We start from the raw sequence: 25,750 nt of genomic DNA, 5'->3' as shown, positions 1-25,750 counted from the left end.
ATAATAGATTTTAGCATAAATATCTTCATCAAGTACCTTGCATAAAATATTTATTATTTTAATAATAATAAATTTAATACATTTATTTTATTAATGTTTAATGCATTAATTTTAATTATCAATTTACTATATTAATTGTTAAAAAATTAGTACATTAACTTTTTTCTTATATATATCTTAAGTGGGTTTAATTTTCCATCAAGGCCTATATAAATATAATGGAATATTTGACTAACCCTGCAGACTAACTGGAGGCAGTCATGCTCTAAAATATATTTTTGAATATTGTTTCAAAGATAAATGAATATGTTTTCAAAGATAAATGATAAAGGATGAATATCACGATGAATCACCTTTATTTCTGGTCTATGCCTCATTATTTAGAACCTATACAGATATGGGACATCATCAATTTGAATAATAAGATATTTCTGAAGAAAAAAAAAGGTGAACTAATATTCAAAAATCCATAATATAAAATGAAACAGGTAAGATTTTGATGTTGGAAAATATTAATCTTCCCTATGGTTATTAAGTGTATAGATGTTCATTATTTTTTTCTGGGCACTCTGAGACCTTAAAATAGTATGCATAAAATGTGTAGTTAGCACTTTAATCATTTTGAAGTTGACATCATTCATAAACCAGATTTGGTTATGAATTTTATGTTCACTATGTTATTTGCCAACTTCAAAATGACCATATTTATTCTAGTAATTAAAAAAATGTCATCATTCCTTTATCTCCAGAGATTGTGAATCTTCAGTTTTAATATGGGCTCAGATTTGCCAGGTAGAACGCGTTATGGGGTTCATTATTCTTATCTCTGTCAATTTCCTAATTTACAAATGAGTTGAAGCAATTAATCCTTGCAAGTTGCCTGTATTAATTATAGTCCAAGGCAGGTTTCCTTGCAGTTTTGTAATTCCTTTTGTCACATTTTCACTGTGTTTACCTTCTTAGCTTGATGCCTGTTGACGTGCTGATTCATGTTTTAGTGCACTAGATAGGTTTTATTCATCTAGAGGAATGAGTATAAAGAGGTCACATCTTATAATCACACTAGCGCATTTCTAGTATGTGCAGGCCATATATCTCCTTTTAATTTAAACTCTGAAAAATGTACAGGGATTTCTGCAGGTAAGCTGTATAAATCGATAAAATTTATAATCAAGGCTGTCTAATCTCTAAACCTAATATAAAACTTTGCAACTATTGATTACATATGAAGGATCCGCAAGCTGTTAATCACCCATGAAAGCATAGAAAAATGGTGGCTTCAGAAAAGGAAATAGACAAATAATCATCATCCCTGCAGTCCTTATCTTTCTTCCTGTTCTCCTGAAGCAAGCATGTTACCAGGCACTTATATTTATAAAATCAAATGACACGTTGAAGTGTATCAGTAGCCATGATCACTTCTGAAGCTTACGTGGTACAGTTTGCTCCTGTTATACTTTAGAAACTTTTTCCTTTCATCAGATATGTAATCAAAAGCAATTCAGTCTATTTAATAAGTTTCTAGAAGGAAAGAAAGGAGGACCTAAGCTGAAGTAATAAAATCATAATCATTCTAAGGAACAAAATGCAAGGTATATTCTTGAAATATCATTGTAATGTAATTCTTATTGTTAATCTTTGGATTTGGGGAGAAGCATAAAGTAGTCCTCACTTAAAGAGAGTCCTCCTAACATTTCATTAAATAATATACTTTAAAATGATTTTCCTAATTTAAATGGACTGACTTGTGCAAAGACAGGTATAAAATGTTTACGAAAGAGTTGTATAATTGAGAAGAGGGAATTATTTTGTATCTAAGCACTGTTAAAAGTTGTTTGAATAATATGTATAATATATATATTTAAATACATTTACATATATATTTAAATACATATATATATACATATATATATATAAATGTATTTTATTCAAGTTGGTGTGCTGGTACATGCCTGTAGTCCCAAAGGCTTGGGAGGCTGAGGCAGGAGGATCACAAGTTCAAAGTCAGCCTCAGCAATTTAGCAAGGCCCCAAGTAACTCATGGAGACCCTGTCTTTAAATAAAATATTTTAAAAAGGGCTCAGGATGTGGCTCAGTGATTAAGTTCTCCTGAGTCCAATCTTTGGTACACACAAAAAAGTATTTTTCTGTCAGTCCCATTCATTCATAAGTAAAAAAATTTAAACCACATTACAGATTGGCTTTTATATACCCTTACAAACCCATATTGATATAAAAATTAAAATATTTTAACAAATGATATGTTACAGTGGTGGAGCAGTTACTGATAAGTGACTTTCTCAATTGTTATACACTAGTAAAAGGTATTGACATGTCTTATTGATCATGGAATTGTTATTATATTTCAACACATTAGTTTTTGTGAAGAAATTAACCTCCCTTCAAAGAGCATTTAGAAAATACAGGCAAAAAATTCATCTATTAAAAAGTTGTGTTTTAAAGCAAATAACAGAAAACAACCATGTCTGCCACATGTCAGTACTTAGTGAATATTTCTTATTATTAAAGACAGAATCCTAAATAGCATGTGCCAGCTTAGCACAACCTTTTTTTTTAGTAGAGAAATAAATGATTTACATCATTGTACGTACTCTTCTGTGTTGATATCACTGACATAATTTTCATGTAAATATTAAGATGATTTATAGTGTCTTATATGAAGAATTTAGGCATTAACTGTTGCATCAGTCTCATTTGTGGCACAGTGAACACATGTGGATGATGCTCATGGGATGTTTGGCCAGGACCCACTGATGAGCTTGGTTGGCTCACAGATCTGCTGGTTGGTGACTGTTGGTTCCAGATGCTTGCACAACTTAGTTCTGTGCCACATGTGGCTCATATTTTAGTATGTGAATATACTAGAATATTCTAGTAGATGTGTGAGCACAGAACTTTTTGAGGTATTGGATGGAAACTAGCTCACTTACTTTTGCTTCATTCTGTTAAGCAAAGAAGGTACAAGGAAATGCCAAAATCACAGGATTTGTGATAGAACCATTTCTTTGATGTGACCAATCACAAAGTTATGTGGCTAACAGTGTTAATATAAGAAGAGATGAATTGGCATCATTGTAAATCCAACATAGGAGAACTGGATTTTTACATTCTGTCTTCATTAGCTCTGAAGATTAAAACCCATTAAAAGTGTCTGCTTTATTGTTCAAAAGATTGAATTGTCCAAGCAGATACCATGTATAGGCCAACACTGTTTGGCCTAGAAAATATTTATCTCATTTTTCAAAACAAATGAAGAGATGGGTGGTTGATTAATTGACTGAAGAGATTTTTAAAAGCATTAAAAAAAATCTTCTTTAAGAATTTTGTCATTGCTGTATACAACTCTTCCAAAGACACCTTGCATATTATGCTACATAGTATGAAGCTTTACATATCATATTTTAAAGGACTACATACAAATTCTCTATCATTTTTGTGTCTGTGATTTAATGCTATTGCTAAATATTTTAAAGAAAATATTTAGCTTGCTTCTACAGATGTAGATTATACTCATTTTCTTCTATAAATTAAGAATTTTTTTTATTCTTCTTTTTTTTTGAGAGAGAGAGAGAGAGAATTTTAATATTTATTTTTTAGTTTTCGGCGGACACAACATTTGTTTGTATGTGGTGCTGAGGATCGAACCAGGGCCGCACGCATGCCAGGCGAGCGCGCTACCGCTTGAGCCACATTCCCAGCCCCAAGAATTTTTTATTCTCCATTTTCTCCTAGCATAGAAAATATCTTGTTTTGTTTATATAACACGTAAATTTAATGTGCTATATCAGATTAGTCAAAGTGAATTCATTGATTATAATTATGTGTTTCTTCCCAATGCACTGTAATATCATTACATAAAATTATAACTTAGAAACATTAGAAAGTACCAAAATTTCAGTTGCCCATGCTTTGAGAATTAGAACCCATGAGAAGATGTGCTTTGGAAATATTTTTTGGAAAAAGTATCATCTTTGACTTGTTCTTTTTTATTTCTTATGTCACTTTGGTTGTATTATTCTTTAAAAAATCAAACTATTTCCTTGGCATTATTGTACAGAGAATCTGCATGTTAATTTTATTAGAATTATCTGTTGAACTTCAGAGAGACTCTGGAGAGCAGTGGCAATGACTTGCTTTGGCTTAATGTAATGATGTGCTTAGTATGGTTCTGATGGCACTGCGTAAATATTACTGGAGCTCTGTGGGAAAGCTGAGTGAGCCATGTACCCTCTGCCACTGAACATCCCCCAAGTCCAAGCATGTCACTTCAGGAACTCAGCCAGAAAGCCAAAAGAACTGACAGTTGGCTTGTGATTATTCCTGGTCCTGAGGCTCCCTCATGTTACAGTACTAATCAAGTCATCTCTTCAGCTTACCATTAACTCAATTTGACCCATGGGAGCATGGATGAAATCTATTTGGCATTACTAATGATGCCATAACATTGAAACGATGTGAAATGTAAAAGCTTGATTATCCTCAATCCCACCATGAGAAAAGAATAAAAATACAAAGCACCTAAATCTAAAAGGCAGTGTCTTCCAAAGGTCTTAAGTTGTTCTTTTTCCAAGGTATGGCACCATGTTCCACACTTTTTATTTATTTGTTTAAATTCACGTGTGTTCAGAAATTTCATCTGAATTCTTTTTTTATTATTTTTTTATTTCACACTAGCAAATATTTTTTCTGGCCGTCAGATAATTCACTTTCCTTGCATTTGTTTCGATAAATGGAATGGAAATTGTGTTTTGCAGTCAGCTTCTAAGATTTCTGATGAAAAGACAGCCAGGAGCAAGAAGCTGCTGTCATGCTTCAGTGTTCTTAGTCTGTGTACATTTTTGACAAGATCTTTCTTTTTTTTTCCCCTTGGCTTGTGCTTTGGGATATCTTCTATTTTTCTCTGACTGACAGCTGGATAATAAGTTTTATCATTAAAAACTGATTCTAGGGAAATATGATCCCTGCCCTCCATTCTCTTGTAGCTGCTAAAGCTTTTATTTTCACAACTCTTTCAGAATAACTGGAGATTATCACTACAAAAGGACATGGATATTGACCTATCCTGTCACGTGTTGTTTAGCAACCAAAAAAAAAAATGAATTATTTTATTATCTAGAAGTCCTTATTAAATCTTCCTGCTATTGAGAGGTGACTCAGAGTCAAAGGCTCTGTACATGCTGCCTATTTTACTTTTCTTAACCTTTAGAGAATTATTAAGTAGTTCTTCATTCCCCCATCAGGTTGGGTTAAACGTTCGACATATAAAATTATTGTAAGCATAAATCCCATGTTTTATCTATTTAGAATTTAAGTAAAGGCAGCAATATGTCACTTCTTTATTTACCTACAAATTATACAATAACAACTAAAGATCTGAATGAAAAAATTTCTCTCACTTTGTTTTTATTTCATCTTGATTTCACACTGGCTTATCTCACTATGCACAGAAAGAAATAGAAGGATGGTAAAAGGTTAAACTGGTAAACTTTGCTGATCAACATTTGGCAGAGAAGATAACCCCATCTAAAGATGACATTTCTCATTCTGTGTTTTTGTAGGTTTTTTTGTTTGTTTGTTTGTTTTAATTTAGTAAGTAATCGTTTCTCTAGGATTTACTGGAAAAGAATGAGGGGAAGAGAGCTTTATGCCAATTTCCTTTGACATATGTCGGCAGGGCACATAAGTCAGCTGGAGAGTCATCAGCTAATGAGCAGAATGAGAAAAGGACTGGATTTCTTCTAGTTCCAGTCCTTTGGTCTGAAAGTTCCCTCTGTCCCCCACTCCGACACCCCCTGTTCTTCAAGTATGATATGTCATAACACATGCAGCCTTCAGCTTTCTTAATTCCTCTGCTCAGTCTTCATGTCTTAGAGTTTTTCCAGTCTGAACCTCTAGATCTATAATTTAGGAGAAAGTAGGATGACCGTGTGTACTTGAACACAGATTCCCAACAAGTAGAACCATAAGAGAAAGCTTGACTTCATGGTGTATATTTTATGATCTTTATCTTTGAGATGTTCTTGACTCACAAATCTCCAATCTGAAATTAAATTATTCTCCATATTCACTATCTTATACAGTTCAGCATTATTGTACAGAGTAAAGAAACCATGGTGGTGAGTTCTACAAAATACTTTCATACTCCTTAGTTTGAATTCTTACTTTTTATTAAGCAGTCCTTTGGTTCTTTCCTTTTGAAACATACACTCACACAACCATATTGAGACATTTAGTAAAATATATTTTCCCTCTGATAGCAAAAGGGATGCAATAATTTTAAGAATATGTAGCTAAACTATGTTTGATACAAGGTTAGGTTAATAAATCTTAAAATGTATAATAGAAGCAAATATTATTATTAAAAATGCAGGATCAATTTAACAGAAGGGAACAAAATTTAAGCTGAGGTCAGATCTAGAACTAGTCTCCACAGCATTTTAAATGAGGATTCCAGCATTAACTGTTCACAGAATTTCTTCCAGTTACTATTGTAGGTAGATATATATATATATCTACAACTTTTTGAAAGCTCTTTAATTAATCCTATACTAAGTAAAGAATAAAACCATTCAGGATGCTTTCCTCATATGACAATTAATTTGGGTTTCTATTCCTAGGTATTCGTATTCTGTGTATTTGAGGTGTCCAGTGCCATTCATAACACATAAGGTGTTCACAATATGCCCAATATTTGAAAAGACAAGTACATGGAGTATAATTATGGGCAGTTTGTTTTACCACTCTGAGCCTCCCATTTTTTGCCAAATGTTTATTCAGGGATTTATTGGGTCAAATTCAATGCTAGGAACTGACGTTGTAAATATTTTTTAAATTCTCTTAATGTTACTGAAGTAACATTACTTAATTAGCATAATCACTTTAATTGAATATATAATTAAGAGATTAGACTGCATGATTTCCATGGTTTCTTGATCTCTCATTGATGAAATGTAAGAGATATCTATAGAGAAGGGGTAAAACTATAGAGAAAGTTTATTAGCACATACAATAGATCAAATTTCTGGGCTATGGAAAAGACCTAATTGTCCTGAGAGTAAACAAACTATTACATTCGAGTTCTAAACCAATGTGAATGCATCATCATGCCTAAAGCTATTTGGTGAGGTTGTGTTTCTTCTGTGTCTGATTGTGTGGCAAAGGGTGCTAGGAGTAGAAGTGAAGGTGGGGAATGCCTCTGCCGTGGGGGCCCAGAAAACATTCTAGAAACTGTCCAGGAGAACCTGCAAATCATGGCCCAGATGTTAGACTGGGATGGCTCCTGACAGCACCCACAGTGTGTAAGAAGGAATACTGACTTAACAGTCTAAAAATCTGGTTTCTGATACTGGCGTCTATTGTTGAATTAATGGGTCTCTGGAAAAATCTACTGGCTTTCCTTAGAATTCTTTTTTTTTCCATCTATAAAATGTGACAGGGTAGAATTAAAGTAGGCACTAGATTTTATCCACCTCTCTCTGCTTTCAGGTATTTGTAATGTGACATGTACTTAACAGCATCTTCCCTTCCCTGCTCACAAGCTCACTCTCCTGTTCTCTGGTGTGCACTGTCCATTAATCTTTCCACTACTGTTCTCCTCCCTCCATTTCCCACCCCCTTCTCCTGCTCACTGTCATCTTCCCTCTTCTTCTTTTTATATCTGAGATGGACCAATACCTCCATTTAGACCTCTCCCCCCCCCAGAATGTTCCATAAGTAATTTAACACAGACGTGAGTCTAAATACTGCTTGTTTGTTTTGCTTTCTAAACTAGGACACTGTCAAATTGATCTTTGTATTCTTAGGTCCTAGTACATGCCCTCTTGGCCAGTAGAAAGCAATAAGGAAATAATACTGAATTACTGGATCATTTTATCTCTCAGTCAGTGTCTCTTCATGATTTCTCTGTTTCATTTAAGAGTACCATAATTTTCTCAGCCATTCAGTCTGAACACATTAACTATATTGTATCCATTCACATATTTCAAATCCAGGTAGCCACCAAATGTTTCAATTTTTCTTCCACATGAGTGGCTCCTATTCTGTCTATTCCTGCTCTCTCCCTCCTTGCATAACCCCTAATTCTTCCCTAACACAAATGAAATCTTTTGATTTCTCTACCTTAGTGTCTCTACACTTGATACAGCCTCCAGATTAATCTTTCACACACAGCTCTTTGACTGTTAATTTCCTTGTGAGACACCCTCATTGACTTCCCATAGTCTATTAGATCATCAAGTTAAATCTCTTACCTTGACATTCAAAGTTTGCTCAATCTTTGCTACATTTCTCTTGTAAGATACAGCCAAAAAATGGGCTTATATAGGTTTTTGTTTTCCAGTCATTTTTTTTTTTTACATTTGTATACATCTTGTTTTACCTGCTTTTGTATTATTTACCCAAATTGTGTTGGAGATCTTGTCTTTGTATACTGAGGCATAATACAAATATCCCCGCCATTTGACAGGTGGGAGTTATTTCTCCCTCTTGGATTGGTATAGCATTTTCCATTTATATATCACTTATATCAAACACACACACACACACACGAGAGAGAGAGAGAGAGAGAGAGAGAGAGAGAGAGAGAGAGAGTGAGTGTATGCATTAGTTTTTTTTCTTTTTCTTGCTTTAACATCTTAAACAAGGAAATGGTGAGCTCTTTGAGGTCTAATACAGTGTTTTGCTTCAGTGCCTTCTATAAGCTTAGTATTCTTTCTAGACAATTTATTTGATCTAAACATTTTATATGATCACTCATTGCAGTAAGGTTCTTTCTTTGCTGTGTTTCTGATGAAATTTTGCCATATAACTCTTTTCAAGTCCTTGTTTTTCTTCAAATTTTATTTTAGCAGAGAAGTAAGTGCACTAGAGAGTATTGTTAGATAAAATCTTGTATATGGGATACTCAATAAAATGAAAAGGAAAGTCAAAAAGTTGAAAAGGAGAAAAATATTAGACAAATGCAAAACATTGGACCCATAGTATTTTCCAGACAATATCGTTCTGCTCTCAATTATTCTATTCAATTTCAATTTAAATAATTTTTCTCAGAGAAAGTTAAAATTGTAGTTTATGTATTATATCACAATAAAATGCATTTATTGGTGAAGCATTAGAAATATGTGTTAAAATGAGGGATTTAAGAAATTTTATTTATAGAACCAACCTAGTTGCCCTTCAATACATGAACAAATAAAGAATATATGGTACATATACACAGTGGAATATTACTCAGCCATAAGGAAGAATGAGATTATGACATTTACCAGTAAATAGATGGAACTAGAGACTATGATGCTATGTGAAATAAGCCAATACCAAAAAAACAAAGGTCAAATGTTCTGTCTAATATGCAGATGCTAACACACAATGGGGGTCCGTGGGGGAGAGGGGGAAGAATAGAAGTTCACTGGAGTAGACAAAAGAGAATGAAGAGAAGGGTGAAGGATGGGTATAAGAAAGAAAGAATGAATTGATCATAACTTTCCTATGTTCTTATATGAATAAAAGACCAGTGTAACCTTTCATCATGTACAACCACAAGAATGGGAAGTACTCCATGTATGTATGTGTCAAAATACATTGTAATGTCAATTCACAATAGCTAAACTGTGGAACTACCCTAGGTGCCCTTTAATAGATGAATGGATGAAGAAACTTTAGTATGTATACACAATGGAATATTTCTCTGCATTAAAAGAGAATAAAATTATGGCATTTTCAGGTAAATGGATGATGGTAGAAAATATCAGGCTAAGCAAAGAAAGCCAATCCCAAAAGCCAAAGATTGAATGTTCTCTTTGATAAGTAAAAGCTTATACATAATGGGGTGGGTGGGGCATGGGAAAAATGGAGGAACTGTGATTGGGCAAAGAGGAGGGAGGAGAGGGTAGGGGGCATGGAGGCAGGAAAGATGGTGGAATGAGATGGACATCATTACCCTAGGTAAATGTATGACTGCACATATCATGAAAAGCTACATCATGTGCAACCAGAAAAATGAAAAATTGTGCTGCAATTGTGTACAATGAATCAAAATGCATTCTGCTGCATATATAGCTAATTAGAGTAAATAAATTAAAAAAAACAAATGTAAAATTGTTAAAAAGAAATTGTATTGAGATCTTTGATAAAATTTTCCTTGAGTGGATTTCAGAGTAGTAGATTTCATATCAAGTCAATACTGTTTATAAAAAAACATATGCATCTTGTCACCCTATATTAAACCTAATAGTCTCCGTAGGAGGTAGAAAGTAAAGACCTTATCATATGGGTTTGTGAATATATATACATTTATATGTATGTATGTATATAAATATATATACACACTATATATAAATATATATACACACTATATATATATATTATATGATGTACTATATACTATATATGCATCCATACATATACACATATGCTTATGTTTATTGTATAAGTATAGATACAAATGCACACTGCACTTGAGAAGACTGTACCTCAATAAAAGCTGAGAAAAGGTTAAAAGGCACATTCTAATTAGTAGAAAATATAATTAAAGGGTAACTCTTAATCCTCTGTGTATATGTGTTTACTTTGTAACTATGTTTCTAAATATTAGTATAAGATGAGAATGCAATTAAGTTTAAAGCCGTATTTTAGTAACAACCAGGCAGTTTGCTGGATTTGTTTGATCCATGGAGAGAAGTACCAATTACAAGAAACATTTTTACTTTATTGAAAGATTTGCACCTCAGAAAAATATTTCTTTCCCAAACTCTTTTTTAAATATGAGTTAATAAAGTATTGATAACTGAAATTAAGGTAATAGTTTATATATACATATAGGATTAATAAAGCCATTTTTTCCTGATTTTAAATGAGTTTTTAATATAACTCACTCTTATTGTGAAAGTAAGCAACATTTAAAAACATAAAACAAAAATTTCAAAGTGAGCCCTATACATTTTACCCATGATAGGTAATAATAAAATTGTTGCTGACTTTAAGATATATAGGATGTGAGAATATAGAACTACACATTTTTATTATACAGATGTATGTATGCTTTTAAAATTGTATTAGACTGTGAAATAAGTAAAAACTGAGTAGTGATACAAACTGTAAAGACTGGTGAAAGGATGAAAACTCAGAAGTAGAGAAATGTACAGGAAGGAAAAATGTCAGATTCAAAATGATGGCTCTGTGAAAACAAACATATAAATGCTAGATCGAAAACATAATGAAGAGTTGTTTTACTGGTGTTTTCTGTCACTGCTGTTTGGGAGTTGTTCATTCAGATATTCTGGGTATTTTCATGGCAAATCTTACCTTCTCATTCTGGATGCCTGTATGCACCATCTAAATGTGGCCACTGAATAGGGTCTGGCTGCAACCTAGCAGCAGCCAAGTCACAATTTGTCAGGAAATTTAAGGTTATTATAGTTATAACTGCCCCATTAGCTCATGCAAGTAATATTAATAGTTGCATCTTCAATCTAACATGACTGAATTGAAAATATCATCACTTCAGTCTTCTACCCAGTTGGAAAAATGTTAGCCTAAAGTTAGACATATAAAGCAGTTTCACACGATAGTTAGAAAGCCTCTTTTTTCCAGCCTATCTATATGCTTAAGGTAGCATGTGAAATAACAGTGGAGAGGCTGGGTGTTGTAAGTAGTCCTAAGATTGGCAAACAGCATTTAAAACCCAAGTATTAGATTCTATCAAAGTTTAAACTGCATGTATGCATGTAGATTTTTGAAGTTTTGTGATCTTCTATTAAATGGCTATGAGAGTTTATTTCAGATTCTACGTTAAGTACATTGAACCAGATTCCCAGTTTGTGCTTACCATCTGTGTAGCACACTGATTACTTTTACAGAACTGAGATTCTGATCTCAAAAATATAAATGTATAAAAACACCCAAGTAGGACTTTTTAGTATTTTTTGTTGTTGTTTTTTACCCTCCTGATTTCCATTTAACAAGAGAGTTGACTATCCTTAGTATGATAAGGGAGGCAGTAGCAATGCCCTGACCTTGGTCTTCACCTTTAGTTTTGTCAAATCAATGTATTAAAGTTTCTCTGTGTGTTGGTTTCTTTACTTTGTAGACTTTGCCATGGCCATGACTTTCATAGAGTAATTATTTTGATTAAGTTAGACGATTAAAGTTAGTCTTGCATGAGGAAAGAATACACTTGGGAATCAGTGAGGGATGGACTCCAATCTTCAGAGTGTTCCGTCCTGCCAGCATTTTCCAGTTGAATAGAAATTCACTTCCCAATTTGGTTTGTATGACAGTGAATGGGTTGTTAGAACTGAGTGTTTTCTAGAAAAAGTCAGAAGGAGATCAAGAAGAAGAGAAGACAATGTTAATATCCACATGTACTCTTGTAGTTTTTCTCAGATTTTTTTTTTGCTTTGATGAACAACATCATTACTGAAATAATTAATGTTAATTAATATCTGTGTCATTTTTTGGTAAATGGTAGTTTAGTGTTACAATTAGACTAATTAGTATACACCATAGCTTAGTGACATGACAAATCATAGAGCAGAACATGTTGACTCTTATCCATTATGATATATTAGTTAATTCACTTGCTCGATAATGACAATAGAGGAGAACAACAAGGAAAGGGGGAGGAACAACAGCAACAACAATAAAGGCATTGTGGCTGCGTTTCCAGGTTTTTGTTTTTCTGACAAATTTTAAGGATTGCTGTCATTTTACATTTTCTTTCTTATTGGAAAATCATATTTTCTGATTGAAACTTTTGAGAATAAGACAATGAATAAATTCAATAAGTGAAAATAAAATATGACTTCCACTTTTGCTGAATTTGCATATGCTGGATTATGCACAGAGTTTTTCTTTTCTCAGATCATGTATGGTAAAATTGACAGCTGTCTGAAACTTTGTTTTGTTTATTCAGAGCCTATGCGAACCCCAAAGACTCTGAAGATTGCCGAGATACAAGCAAGACGCATTGCCGTGGACTGGGAATCCTTGGGTTACAACATTACTCGCTGCCACACTTTTAATGTCACTATCTGCTACCATTATTTTCGTGGTCACAATGAGAGTAAGGCAGACTGTTTGGACATGGACCCCAAAGCCCCTCAGCATGTTGTGAACCATCTGCCACCTTATACCAACGTCAGCCTCAAGATGATCCTTACCAATCCAGAAGGAAGAAAGGAGAGTGAAGAGACAATTATTCAAACTGATGAAGATGGTATGCTGACATTTAATTCTGTTTAAATGAGGGAATCATATAACAGGAATATTTTAATTTTTTACAATATTCCCAAGATTACTGAGTATTAAATTGGACTCTAAAATCTGCTAAGTTCTCTTCCCTTCATTACAGATTTTGGAATTTTGCATTTTACAAGCCATTAGTACCTCTTCTGTTTTTCTAATATTTGAAAACAAGTGTTGCCTATTCCATTTATTTATCAATGGCCTATATGAGCCTAACTATAAAATAGGCCTCAGCTCATGTCTTTAAGTCTCAATAAAGGCCCTTGTATGATGTTGGCAGCTTCTCATCCTTTATGTATCTTATTATTATCCACATAACTGAACTGCACTTTGTCCCATTTCTGAATATTTAAGTGATAGGGACAGATATTTATATTAATATTGTAAGATGTCCACACCTGCTTTAGCAGTATTTTCATGATCATTAATGTAAATAATGAATGCATTTTCTGGTTCAACAAAATTATACACAAAAAATCTACACATGGCAATATTATAATAATAATACATTCTTTTGGTATAAGACATTTCATTTCAAAATTTCATTTTATGAATGAAGGCATGTAGGCTTAAAGCCTGATCTTTAGTGAACTGAGACAAAGATAAACTTGGAATCAAGAATCTTGGACTTTAAATACTGGCTTTACTCCCTCTGTAACCTCACTGAATCCTTTTACCTCTCTAGTTGTCCACTCTCATCTCTAAATCAGGTTTAATCAGGCGTTCTGGAAGATTCCATCTCCTCCTAAAACCTTGCTTGAATAGCTTGACAGTAGGGCATTTTTGTTTAGGTTTCAGAAAAGTGGTTGTATGTTAAAGCCAGGAGTTCCCAACTTCCCTCAAGTTCTGAACTTTAGGCTCAGATGTCCCTTTTGGAGCTTACCAAGTATGAGATTGCCATAAAGTAGGTTAATATCCTGTAGTTTCAAGAAATAATGATTATTTCAAGCTCTTCCATCCCGAAAAGGGGAATTTTCAACCCTGTTTTGTCCTGTTGTTTTATTATAATAAACAGAAGTGAGACCCTTTTCCCACATTTAGCTCAGACTTTGAAGGAAACAGTAAACACAGTCCAAACACTATGTGTAGAGTCATTATCATATTACCAAAATTTCAGAGAAGGCTGAGACTTATTTATTATGAATGTACTCTGACATGTTTGAGGTAATCAAACATGACCATCTCAGCTATTATGTTTAAATTTTTCCTAACCAAAGTGGCAGAGTGCCCTAAAACATAAACACGAAATCTCTCACCACTAACCCATGCATCACAAAGACACACACACACACACACACACACACACACACACACCCTCAACATTCATGTATGCAAAACAGAATGGTTAAGAGTGATTGATTTATAGGTAAATAATAAAAATAGGAAGTCTAAGCACGGGTTCAAAAGCTCTGTAAAATCTCTCTCTTCTTACAAAATAGGATAAATACTATGACACTTGGGTCACACTAGACATTTTGTAATCCATGTTTTTAGTAATTAGAGAGTACTCACATGTTTTATTGCTGCACTTAAAAGTTAAAAGCATGATTTCTTAATTCGTGATTTTAGACTCAGTTCCATGAGTTATATGCTTTTCTTAGCCAATAATCCTTTACCAATATAATTGATCTTGATGGTATTGTCTAGTATGGTTTGTTAGTTTGCCTATCCCATAAACAAAAGAATGCAGCCAGGCTTTTATAATCTTTTTCATGTTGCATTATTTTTTAAAACTAAGTGTATTTTTGAGTACACAGAAAACTATATTAATAATCAGGGAATGAATTGCTATAGAAACTTCCCCTAAATTAATCAAAATATACTGTGTTGTTTACTTTATCCAGAAATAGTCTTGTAAAAGTAAAATAATATTACTTTTTCTAATTCAGTATTATTTTCAGACCTGACACTTTGCATAATTTTTACTAGTTTAATAATTTTAATTTTTGTATTATTTCTTCATAGTGCAGAGTATTTTTTCCATTTTGTTTTATATATAATATTTAAAGATTATGTGCAAACTTATACGAGGTATTTGTAAGTAGCTAAGTTTTCAAGTGTTGCCCATATGAGCTGTGTTTTTACATAGAATGTTTGATGTGTCTTAATGTTCCTAATGGGGGGAAGAATATCTAAATTATAACCCATTGTTGCAAAGATCGATGGATTATGATGATCTGATTAAGTCGGTCTTACTAAATTATTGCTGCCCTCTATACATAGAAAAAGAATAAATTATCAACCATGTAATAAAAGGGTATAATTATATGAAAATAATTCTGGGGACATCTATAAATCATGAGAGCAAAGCTAGAATGATTTCCCACCAGAACCCTAAGGTAGAATTTATATTTAATTTATTGCACACGCTTTTTTAATGCATGGGCAGAATTTTTTGTATGAGTTTTGTTTTCATTTTTTATTCCAGCATTCATGAAAATCAATATTATGAAGTCAGCTCAGCAAAAAGCCTGGTTTGAGGACCTTTTTTGAGAATACAAAGCTATTTTTAAATGCACATTTATTAGATTTTAAAGGCTATCATGCTTATTTAATATAACCTTGTCCCACCCACATTTCATCTTTTTTTTCTTTTCCATTTTTAGGGTTATATTTTAAAGGACTTTCTTATTCTAAAAAAAAAATTAGCTGAAACAGCTCTCATATAAATCACAAGCAGAGGAACAAAAGTCAGCATTCTGTCTCTATTAAAAGTTGTTGATGTGGAAATGTGAACTGACATTCCCTGCAATCTGTAGACTGTCATGCAATAGCTTTAGTAACTTTTTGCTGTTTTTACATAAGTCATAAGTGGGTGGAGACATTGCCTGTGCATATAGACCTTGTCTTCCTTCAAATGGAGACAATTAATGAATATAATTGTTCAGTGCCCACACCTCCTTCCCACATCTTAATGTATGTGCTATAGTACACCGAAGTGTAGCTTTCTTTCACCTACTTTGCTAATCCAAGTAAAAATCAGTAATATGCACTTTTTATACATAATTTTCTCATACACTCTCCCTGTAGGTACTTGAAGCAAATTCTGATGACCAAGGAGAACATGTATGAGAAGGGCATAGAAATAAAAATATCATAGGATAGCTATTGTCTGATTTCTCCCTCTTTCAATGCAGAATTCTGTAAACATTTTAAATCATTCCTAGTTGGGAACAATTTGAAATACACCCATGCCATTTTATATTTTTTACAGGCCAAATTGCATTAAGTCAACCTAGCCATTTATCATTATAATGCCATCAAATGCACACTTCCTCATTATTTGGGCTTTTCCCCTCCACGTCCTCCCATGTGCCACCTTTTCTGAGAGATAGGGTAAAGATGAAGAAATATCTTTTCCCCAATTGCAATCATAACCTATGGCATTTGAGTAGAATGGAAACAACGACTATTCACTTGGAAAACAAACCAGTGCCTGTTGCAGCCCCCTTGTCCTGACAGGTTAAGTTGTCTGCACTGATGATGTGGGCTGGAGACAGCAGATGGCTTTAGTTCACAGATGCAAGACGTATCTCCCAAAGTTTAGCACTGGCATTTTTCTGTTTACTATGGGTTTCTTTCCTTTATGAATTTATTAATAAGTGCCAAATTATGTTTTCTGTCTCAGAGGTCATAGCATCATTCATAGGCTCCTTGTAGATTGAAATAAATCTTACCCCTGTGACACATTCAGGATTTCTTGATGCTACTAGCCACAAAGCAATGCATTTCCTTTGATCCAATGATTTTTAATTTATTTCAATCCTCACAAAATTGCTCTGTACTTTGAAACGGCATTTGTAGATAATGTCATGTGTGAAGTTCAGTGAAACGTTAGATTAAGGGAAAATATTAATTAAAAATCATACTTGCTCAATATTGGGTTGATATTTTCAAAAGGAAGCAAGACTTTAAGCCAAGTACTCCAGATAGTATGTATTTTAAACATTATCAGAGGTGAAATATGGGTATTTGCATGACTAGATAGTAGTTAAGTATTTAGTATTTATAAAAGGAACGTACACAACAGCAGAAGTCTCTTGTGTTTTGGCAACAGAAGTCAAGGCATCATTCAGCATTGCCACTGGGTTTTGCCATTTATATGACATACCCAAATAAGGATTTGATTGGCAGCTCTTCAAATCTAATCAGACCTGGGGACACTTCAAAAGTCATGATACAAGGGTAGGGTTTGTGGCTCAGTGTTAGAGTGCTTGTCTGTCATATGTGAAGCTCTGACTTAGATTCTTAACATCATTACAAAAAACAAACAAACAACAACAACAACAACAAAAAGCCAAATAAAAGAAAAATACACATACCCCCAAACCAAACAAAATTAAATTAAAATGAATTCTTATACAAATTTTTAAGTCCTAAATTGTTTTGGTGTCATAAACTACTTTGATTTTTAACTATGAAAAATTAAATTTCATTTAAAAGACTGAAGAAATGACACTTGAACCTATTCATCCTGAACAACTGTTTTTAAATTTGCAAAAAAAAAAATCCTGTCTTTTTATAACTATAAAGAGTTTAATAATTATAGCAATAAAAATCAAGGTGATTATTAATGGGCATTCCAATTCTGTGCTGTGTTATTTGCTTCTCAGTCCAAAGAGTGTTAATTATTATTATAATTCATTATTATATGAACTTTGTTTATGGAGACTCTTTGGGGGATTAGTATAATCTTCAAAAAATCTTTCAGGGAAATATAGCTTTGTTCTTGAAACGAATTACAAATAAGATGTTCATGTTATTAGAGGTATGCAAGAGAGAAAACTAGACTACATAATTTATGCAACTCTCTAAGGCAATGGAATATTCTTTTGAATAAAAATAACTTTGCATTTCTATATTTTTATCTTAGAAACTTACAGTCTAATTTTAAGTTCCTATATACCAAAGTCAAGTCAGAAAACTGGTTATATAGCTTACTTTATTTATGGTCACATATTTGTTTGTTTTAATTTATATTTCTTTATAATTTTGTATATCAAGTTTACATGATTTACTTTTCCTATTTCTGATGTAAGTATTCTTATAACTCCAAATATCTGTGTTTTTAGTTCCTGGGCCTGTCCCCGTCAAATCTCTTCAAGGAACATCCTTTGAAAACAAGATCTTCTTGAACTGGAAAGAACCTTTGGATCCTAATGGAATCATCACTCAATATGAGGTAGTGAGAGAATGAGGAATTTAACTGAAATGTGGATGGGAGGAATAAGAGGGAGAAACAAAGAAAAAAGTTAGAGGGAAAATAATGGAAAAGAAGTGAGGATGAGAATTAATAATTTTTAAATCTTTTAAGTAAATTCTAGTTTTTTGTTTCTGTTTTAGGGAAGCATAGTTGTTGTCAACAGACTTACTGATGGTTATAATGAATTGTCATACAAAAAAAAAAAACCTTGTTTTTCTACAATTAAGAAACTCATTTCACACTGTTTTAGGAGATGTTACTGAATATCAGTATTTTCAGTGTAAGAAATTAGTGCCCAATAAAACAAATTATAAACCTGTTCCATACCTTCTTTGCAAATTTGAATATAAATCATTGTATTTTCGAAAATCAAGAGAAGAAAGGAAAGGATAATATCAATTGCCCAAATGTGTAGTGCTATTTCTGTATAGTCAATGTTGATTATAGACTAAATTCTAAAATTTCTGGTGACTACAGAATGAAGCAAGACTCACTAACAGAGTCTTCTATTTTATAACTATGTTAGCATACTTGAATACTGCTTTCATGGAATGTGTTATATATCTTGGACAAAGTATAAAATGATGTTAATAATGCACATATCTTGAGTACTTTATGTGTTTCATACACATTAAAGTAAGGTGCATGTGGTGGCATATGCCTTTGATCTCAGAAGCTCAGGTAGCAGGACTGCAAGTTCAAAGCCAGCCTCAGCAATTTAGCGAGGCCCTACACAACTTATGGAAAGGTTCTCAAAATGAAAAAGAGCTGAGATGTGGCTCAGTGGTTAAGTGTCCCTGGGTTCAGTCCCTGATACCATTAAAGTATGTAATTACAAAGTTCTGTATGTGTGCATGCATATTTAAATGTCATTACACATTAATAAGTTAATACTTATTATTTTATTTTTTGATGGAAGAAAATACTTATACATTTATTGCTAGATACAAATCTAGTATATCTCATTAATGCATAGATGATTTATAGATGTAAACAGAATGAAAAAAAGGGGGTTATTCACAGTTTATCATGACTTATAGTGGACATCTAATAGGAAACATATATTTTATGATCTCCAACAATCTTTTTATTGCATATTGTAGCAAGTAATAAGCAAGTGCTCATTAAAAGAATAAATTAAGCTTCCCATAGAAAGCAAATGTGATGTTATTATCCACACTAGCAATGGTGTCTGATAACACATTTTTCGACCTAACCAGGCATTATGTAATAAGATTTAAAATGGAAATGTCCTTGAACTGTTGATTCTACTTCTTTAACTTAATTTACTTAAATCTCTATTTCAGTTATATCCTCATATGATAATGCATTTCTTAAAACAGGTCAGTTATAGCAGCATACGATCATTTGATCCTGCAGTTCCAGTGGCTGGACCTCCCCAGACAGTGTCCAATTTATGGAATAGCACACACCATGTCTTTATGCATCTCCACCCTGGAACCACCTATCAGTTTTTCATAAGAGCCAGCACAGTCAAAGGCTTTGGGCCAGCCACTTCCATCAACGTGACCACCAATATCTCAGGTATACAGTGAAAAATGTGCAAATAGTATTGATTGCACTCTTGCTTTGGAATAGCATGATCTGGAGATTCATATGTCCACTGTGTTATTCATCTCACTTTTTGAATCTTTAATATGTTTATGCATGATTATATTTATGCATGATTGAAAGCACTTTAAAGAATCATTTAAATACAAATTATTGTTTTTATGTCCAATTACAAACACTTTTCACTTTTAATTGACAGTGTTTTTAAAAAAATTACTATATATATATTTTTTTTTCTATTTGTCTTTTTTTTTATTTTATTGTTGGTTGTTCAAAACATTACATAGTTCTTAATATACCATATTTCACAGATTGATTCAAGTGGGTTATGAACTCCCATTTTTACCCCGTATACAGATTGCTGTGTCACATCAGTTACATTACCATTGATTTACAAATTGCCTTTCTAGTGACTGATGTATTCTGCTGTAGAATACAATATATTTTTATTAACAGTCTTCCAAAGCTCATTATAAATGACAATAGGCCTTATTATACTTTTGATAATTATTATGGTATCAGATTTCTACAAATGGATTTTGCTAAAAGAACAGTAGAGGATCTTTGCTCTAGTATCAGAGTGTCACATACCTTATCTCCATTACGCTTTCCCAAACATTCTGATAATTTTAAACAAACATAGGCTTTTCATTTTCTCTTGGAAATCTCACATAAATTCATCTAAATTTCAGAATAGAAACATGCAGGAGAATTTTAACTTGATAAACAAATGTAATTAAATTTCACATTCCATTAATAATTTTATAGTTTGCATTTGACTACTTTGTTTACAGATGTTATTTCTCTTTCAGTCAAATCACCAGTTAAACTGATTAAATTCTTGCTATGAATTAGCATTATAATATGCCCTAAATCTACTCCAGTTTATATGACATTTTATCATATTTATTTAAGGTTACTTAAATAACTATATTATATATGTAACTTGAGAGTTAATTTGAAAATAAATGTTTTAAAGGACAGCCATACATATATTAAAATATTAATTTTGATTTTTGACAGTTATTTTCATTCATTTTTAAAATTTTCATTATAGTTCTATATAGAATATACCAATGATACACCACACTACCCATTTAAAATTTTTGGCATTGTTCTGAAACTACAATTTACATCAAAATGAAGAGACATATTCTTTGCATTGTTCTAAGTCTAAATTTTATTTGGAAATGTGTTTAATATAGTTTAAATTTAAAAGTTTGTATCACCAATGAAATTAGCTATTCCTATGTGTTACCTTGTGCAAATTTCATATATATATGTAACTTTATTAGAATATTTATTAATATTCTAATAAAGTTACATTTAAAAACTTTATTCATTATATTAAAAAATCTTCAATTTAAAGTATTTATTTATTTAAAGTATTTATTTATTTATTTACTCACTTTATTAGAAAATAAGACTTGGTGATATTAGGATGTACTTAGCAGTAGTGCAATAATTGAGTAAGATCTCTCCACAGAAACAGGAAATTTATATAAGCTTATAAAGCTGAGAATACTAAACAACTGTAAATTCTTAAGAGCCTAATATGTGTGTGTGTGTGTGGAGGAGTGTATTTCTCAAGACAAAGGTACTACGTTTTCATTGAACACAAAAATATAAAGAAAAGAATTTTCATCTAATTTTTCTTTGAATCATTTATTTGTATCAACCTAAAAACAATGAGTATTTGACTGTACTTTAAAAACTTCCTTCCCATTTCCATATATTGAGAAAAAGTAGAAATTAAAGTCAGGCTAATAATATTGATGGTTAATATGGTTCTCAATATCACCTGGAATTTTTGAGTAATTTATTATTTATATATTGAGTCCAATAGTTGTATCCCCAAGCATCTTTAAAGCAATTAAGAGGAAGGTGAGATTAAGTTAATGGTTGAATGTCTATATGAATGTGCATAATAAATACACATATGCACATATACATAATGCACATATACATAGAGTGCATGTACTTTATTAATATTGTCGATTCTACTTCCTAAATTATACTTGGTTACTAATTTAACTCCTCCTTATATCATTGTTCCTTTTTTTATTTTTCATCGGTACCATATTTTAAATACATGTTTGAGGTGCTGTGGTTGTGATGCAGTGGTAGAACACTTGCCTGTCACGTGTGAGGCACTAGGTTCAATCCTCAGCAGTGCATGTAAATAAATAAAATAAAGGTCCATTGACAACTAAAAACCTTTTTTTTAAATAAATACCTGTTTGAAATATCTAAGTGATATTTCAGCCTTCAGACTTACTTCAATCTATTTTTCTGCATTTCCTTCTTAAATATTGTTTTAGTCAGTTGTGTTTTTGTTATTGCTATTGTTGTTTTTCCCTGCTGTGATAAAAATACCTGACAAGAACCACTTGAGGAGGAAAAGTTTGTTTAGGGAGCTCAGGGTTTCAGAGGTCTCAGGCCATAGATGGCTGATTCAGTTGCTCTGAAGCACAGGGGAGGTAGAATATCATGGTAGAATGGCTTGATAGAAGAACACCACAGGTAACATGGCCCCAGGAAGCAGAGAGTAATAGACTTCACTCATCAGGGACAAAATATATATTCCAAAGACGTATCCTCAATGACCTACTTCCTCTAGCTACACCCTGCCTGCCTTCAATAACCAGTCAGTTAATCCCTATCAGGGGATTAATTCACTGATTGGGTAAAGGCTCTCATAACCCAATAATTTCACCTCTGAATCTTGCATTGTCTCACACAGGAGCTTTAGGAAGACACCTCATATCTTAACCATAACAAATATTTTCAAATGTTAATATACCCAGTAAGATAATGCCCACTCACCTACCCATGACTAGCATCTGTGGTCCTTCATTGTACAGCTCCTCTCATCTTTCACTGCTCCCATGAATCCAAAGTCCAGGCATATCAAGTTGCTTGCAGTTTTTAGAGCACACAGTCCTTCTAGGTATTGCATCTTCAAACACTCTGCTTCCTCTCTCTAGAATCTTAGTCCATGCTGTCTCTTTCTGATGAGATTTTAGTTCTATCTTAAGTTTCAACTTAAATATTCCCTAAATCATGAAATATTCCCTGTTTCTTTGTCCCAGCTTCCAACACAAAAGTAAAAAGTGTGGACCATCTTTACCAGGGAAACTTCTAGAAATGTCCAGGATCAGGTCTTTTTCCCAACCTACTGAAACCTTAACTGTAGAGGAGATGCGAGTAATCTGTTTAAGCAGCCCTCGGGGTCCTTCTGACCTTAGTCATATGGTGAATATTATTTCAACAAATTAACAGTCTTCCTCTTTGTACCAGCTATCAATTTGGTATAGTTTTTGTTTTTTTGTTTATAAGACTCTCATGCTTCATAAAATATTAATTCCTTTGTTCAATGAATGGATAAGATTCTTCAAATAATTTATTACCTGATATTTTATCTCAGTTTTTTTTTTTTTCCTGGAAATAGACACATTTCACTGGGTACGTATCTTTCAAATATCTTTCTACATAAAAATAGTTTAAAAGAATTTGTAGTTACTCTTTCACCTATCTTAAGTTTAGGAAAACTCTATATCCCAATTAAATATTATTCAATATTCTTTTTATTTTAAGAATCTGGCAATTAATGCACTGTTCTTTATAAATAAAAGCTGATGCCCATTAGCCACACTCGCCTGATGTTTCCATTGTGATCACTGAGAGGAAAACGATCCAAACAAGAACACTAAGTCTTTCTGCAACATTTAGAGTGTAAATAGTTCCATCTTGCCAGGTAGACTTAACTCAGCTTATGCCCTTGCTACCTCCAGATCTTCATAAGTCACTCCAGTGCCAGTGCTCCTGATTCTGCTATTCCCATCTTCTCCCCATCTCTTCATTGCTGATTTGAAAGTCTCCAGAAACTAACTGAACATATCTTCATAAAATGCTTAAAATGTGTAATCACAAGTTGCCAGATTATTTTAAAAATTTCAGCAACAATTTTGATTTTATAGTTTTTTATGGTTTACATTCCTGGGGTTAAGTTTCAGTGGCTGGTGTTATGCTTCAAAATATGCTGTATTATACTGTAGATAATTGGGGGTTAAATTCATTTTTCCTTAAGTTAGGAGCATTTGTTTATATTGACTCATAGTACAGTTCTGTGACTTGATTAATTTTTTGTTTGTTTGTTTCATTGATCAGCTCCAACTTTGCCAGACTATGAAGGAGTTGATGCCTCTCTCAATGAAACTGCAACCACAATAACTGTATTGTTGAGACCAGCTCAAGCCAAAGGTGCACCTATCAGGTAAGAGGGGAAATAACGGTTAGAGAAAAAAAAAACAGCCAGTGGGAGAGAGGCTTTCTGAATGGTTGCTTAGCAGCAAATAAAGCCATTCGTTTCTGAGATATTAATTTGACAATTAGTATCATGAAGGTTTACTGTTTCTTTGTTTTTGTTTGTTTTTCATTTAGACAATGACTGCAAATAAACCTAGAGTTAAAAGCAAAATTATAAGAGGATTTTTGAGATATTTATGAACCAAATCATTCACCTCCACACTGATTTTAGAGTACTGATCTTTTTATCTTTCTTTCATTCTTTTTCTTTTTTTTTTCTTTACCCCTATTTTATTTTACTTCCTCTGTTGAAATCTCTGGTATAAAACCTTTGAAGATATTTGTCAAAAATAGGATGAGGAAATAACTCTTGTCCACTGCAATAAATAAGTTATGAATAATTTCATATGAGTGATTGAAAACAGGGAGCTTTGAGGGAATAAAAGCCAAAAAAGTTATAAGGAATGAAGCATATGTGACCTTTTAATTCCTGAATTGTTCCATGTGAGAAATTCCATAGTAAATATTAAAGTTCAAGTTGGCATTTCATTTGTCTTTCCAATAATAAAACCTTTCATATTACTTAATACCCATCATTTTCATAAAATTGTGAGCAGTTGTTTTTAGGGAAGAGTCAAATTATGCTATCCATTTTAATTTATGCACATCTGTTATTAGATGAGTGTTTAAAATTTAAGCACATTTCTATTTAAAACTGGTAGATTTTGTAGGAATTTTGTTATCAGACTTCTGCTTAAAAGTAAATCAAGTCACAAACTAAGTATAGATATTTCACAATTGAATTATCTCAAATTGTTTACATATTTTTTGTTGAAAAAATTAATCTTTGATCTATGTGTAAAATGAACACATGTGACTTTATGAAAACATATTAACATTCAGATAATCCTGTGTTGCTGAAAGGATATAAATATTTTACTAATTAAAAAAATATATTGATTAAAAAATGTGAGACAGAAAGGAAACTCTTGATTCTGGGTAAAAATCAGAGGATACCACACTACAGAAAACGTGAAGTGGTTGAGAGTACTTGTAATGTAAACACTTGTGAAGTGCTGGCTACTTGAAAATTCAAAGTAAGTACACAGTGCTATTCATGAATCAGTGATCTGTGAGTGAATCTGATTGCAGATCCAAAGGAGAAAGAATATGCATGCGCTCAACATCTTTCTCTATTGACAAGTAATCAGGGTCATTCACATATTCCTACCTATGATAAAATTTTACTTTGTAGGGGTTCAATTCTGATACTGTTGTGTAAATGAGCTCTCAGATTCTTGCATTTGTCTTTTAAGAGTTACATATTTGAGTGAATTCAGCTCTTCTTAATTTAAGTTGCAAACACAGATTATTATTATTATTATTATTATTATTATTTATTAC

The 25,750-nt window shown here is 32.6% G+C and overlaps 1 protein-coding gene across 8 annotated transcripts in view; it reads left to right on the top strand.

Annotated features, from left to right (window-relative positions):
- Positions 1–25,750, top strand: part of PTPRK (protein tyrosine phosphatase receptor type K) — a 572,160-nt gene that overhangs the window by 424,377 nt on the left and 122,033 nt on the right. For all 8 annotated transcript variants that reach the window (XM_081294494.1, XM_081294493.1, XM_081294498.1 and 5 more), the window contains exons 8-11: positions 12,932–13,234; positions 18,336–18,445; positions 19,810–20,011; positions 24,209–24,314. In XM_081294494.1, the coding sequence (XP_081150620.1) occupies positions 12,932–13,234; positions 18,336–18,445; positions 19,810–20,011; positions 24,209–24,314 (721 nt within the window). The remainder of the gene's footprint in view (positions 1–12,931; positions 13,235–18,335; positions 18,446–19,809; positions 20,012–24,208; positions 24,315–25,750) is intronic.

This window comes from Spermophilus citellus (genome assembly GCF_964194105.1).
Source record: "Spermophilus citellus genome assembly, chromosome: 5".
Lineage (NCBI taxonomy): Eukaryota > Metazoa > Chordata > Mammalia > Rodentia > Sciuridae > Spermophilus > Spermophilus citellus.
Note: the sequence above shows the minus strand (reverse complement) of the source record. Positions and strands in the feature narration are given on the sequence as shown.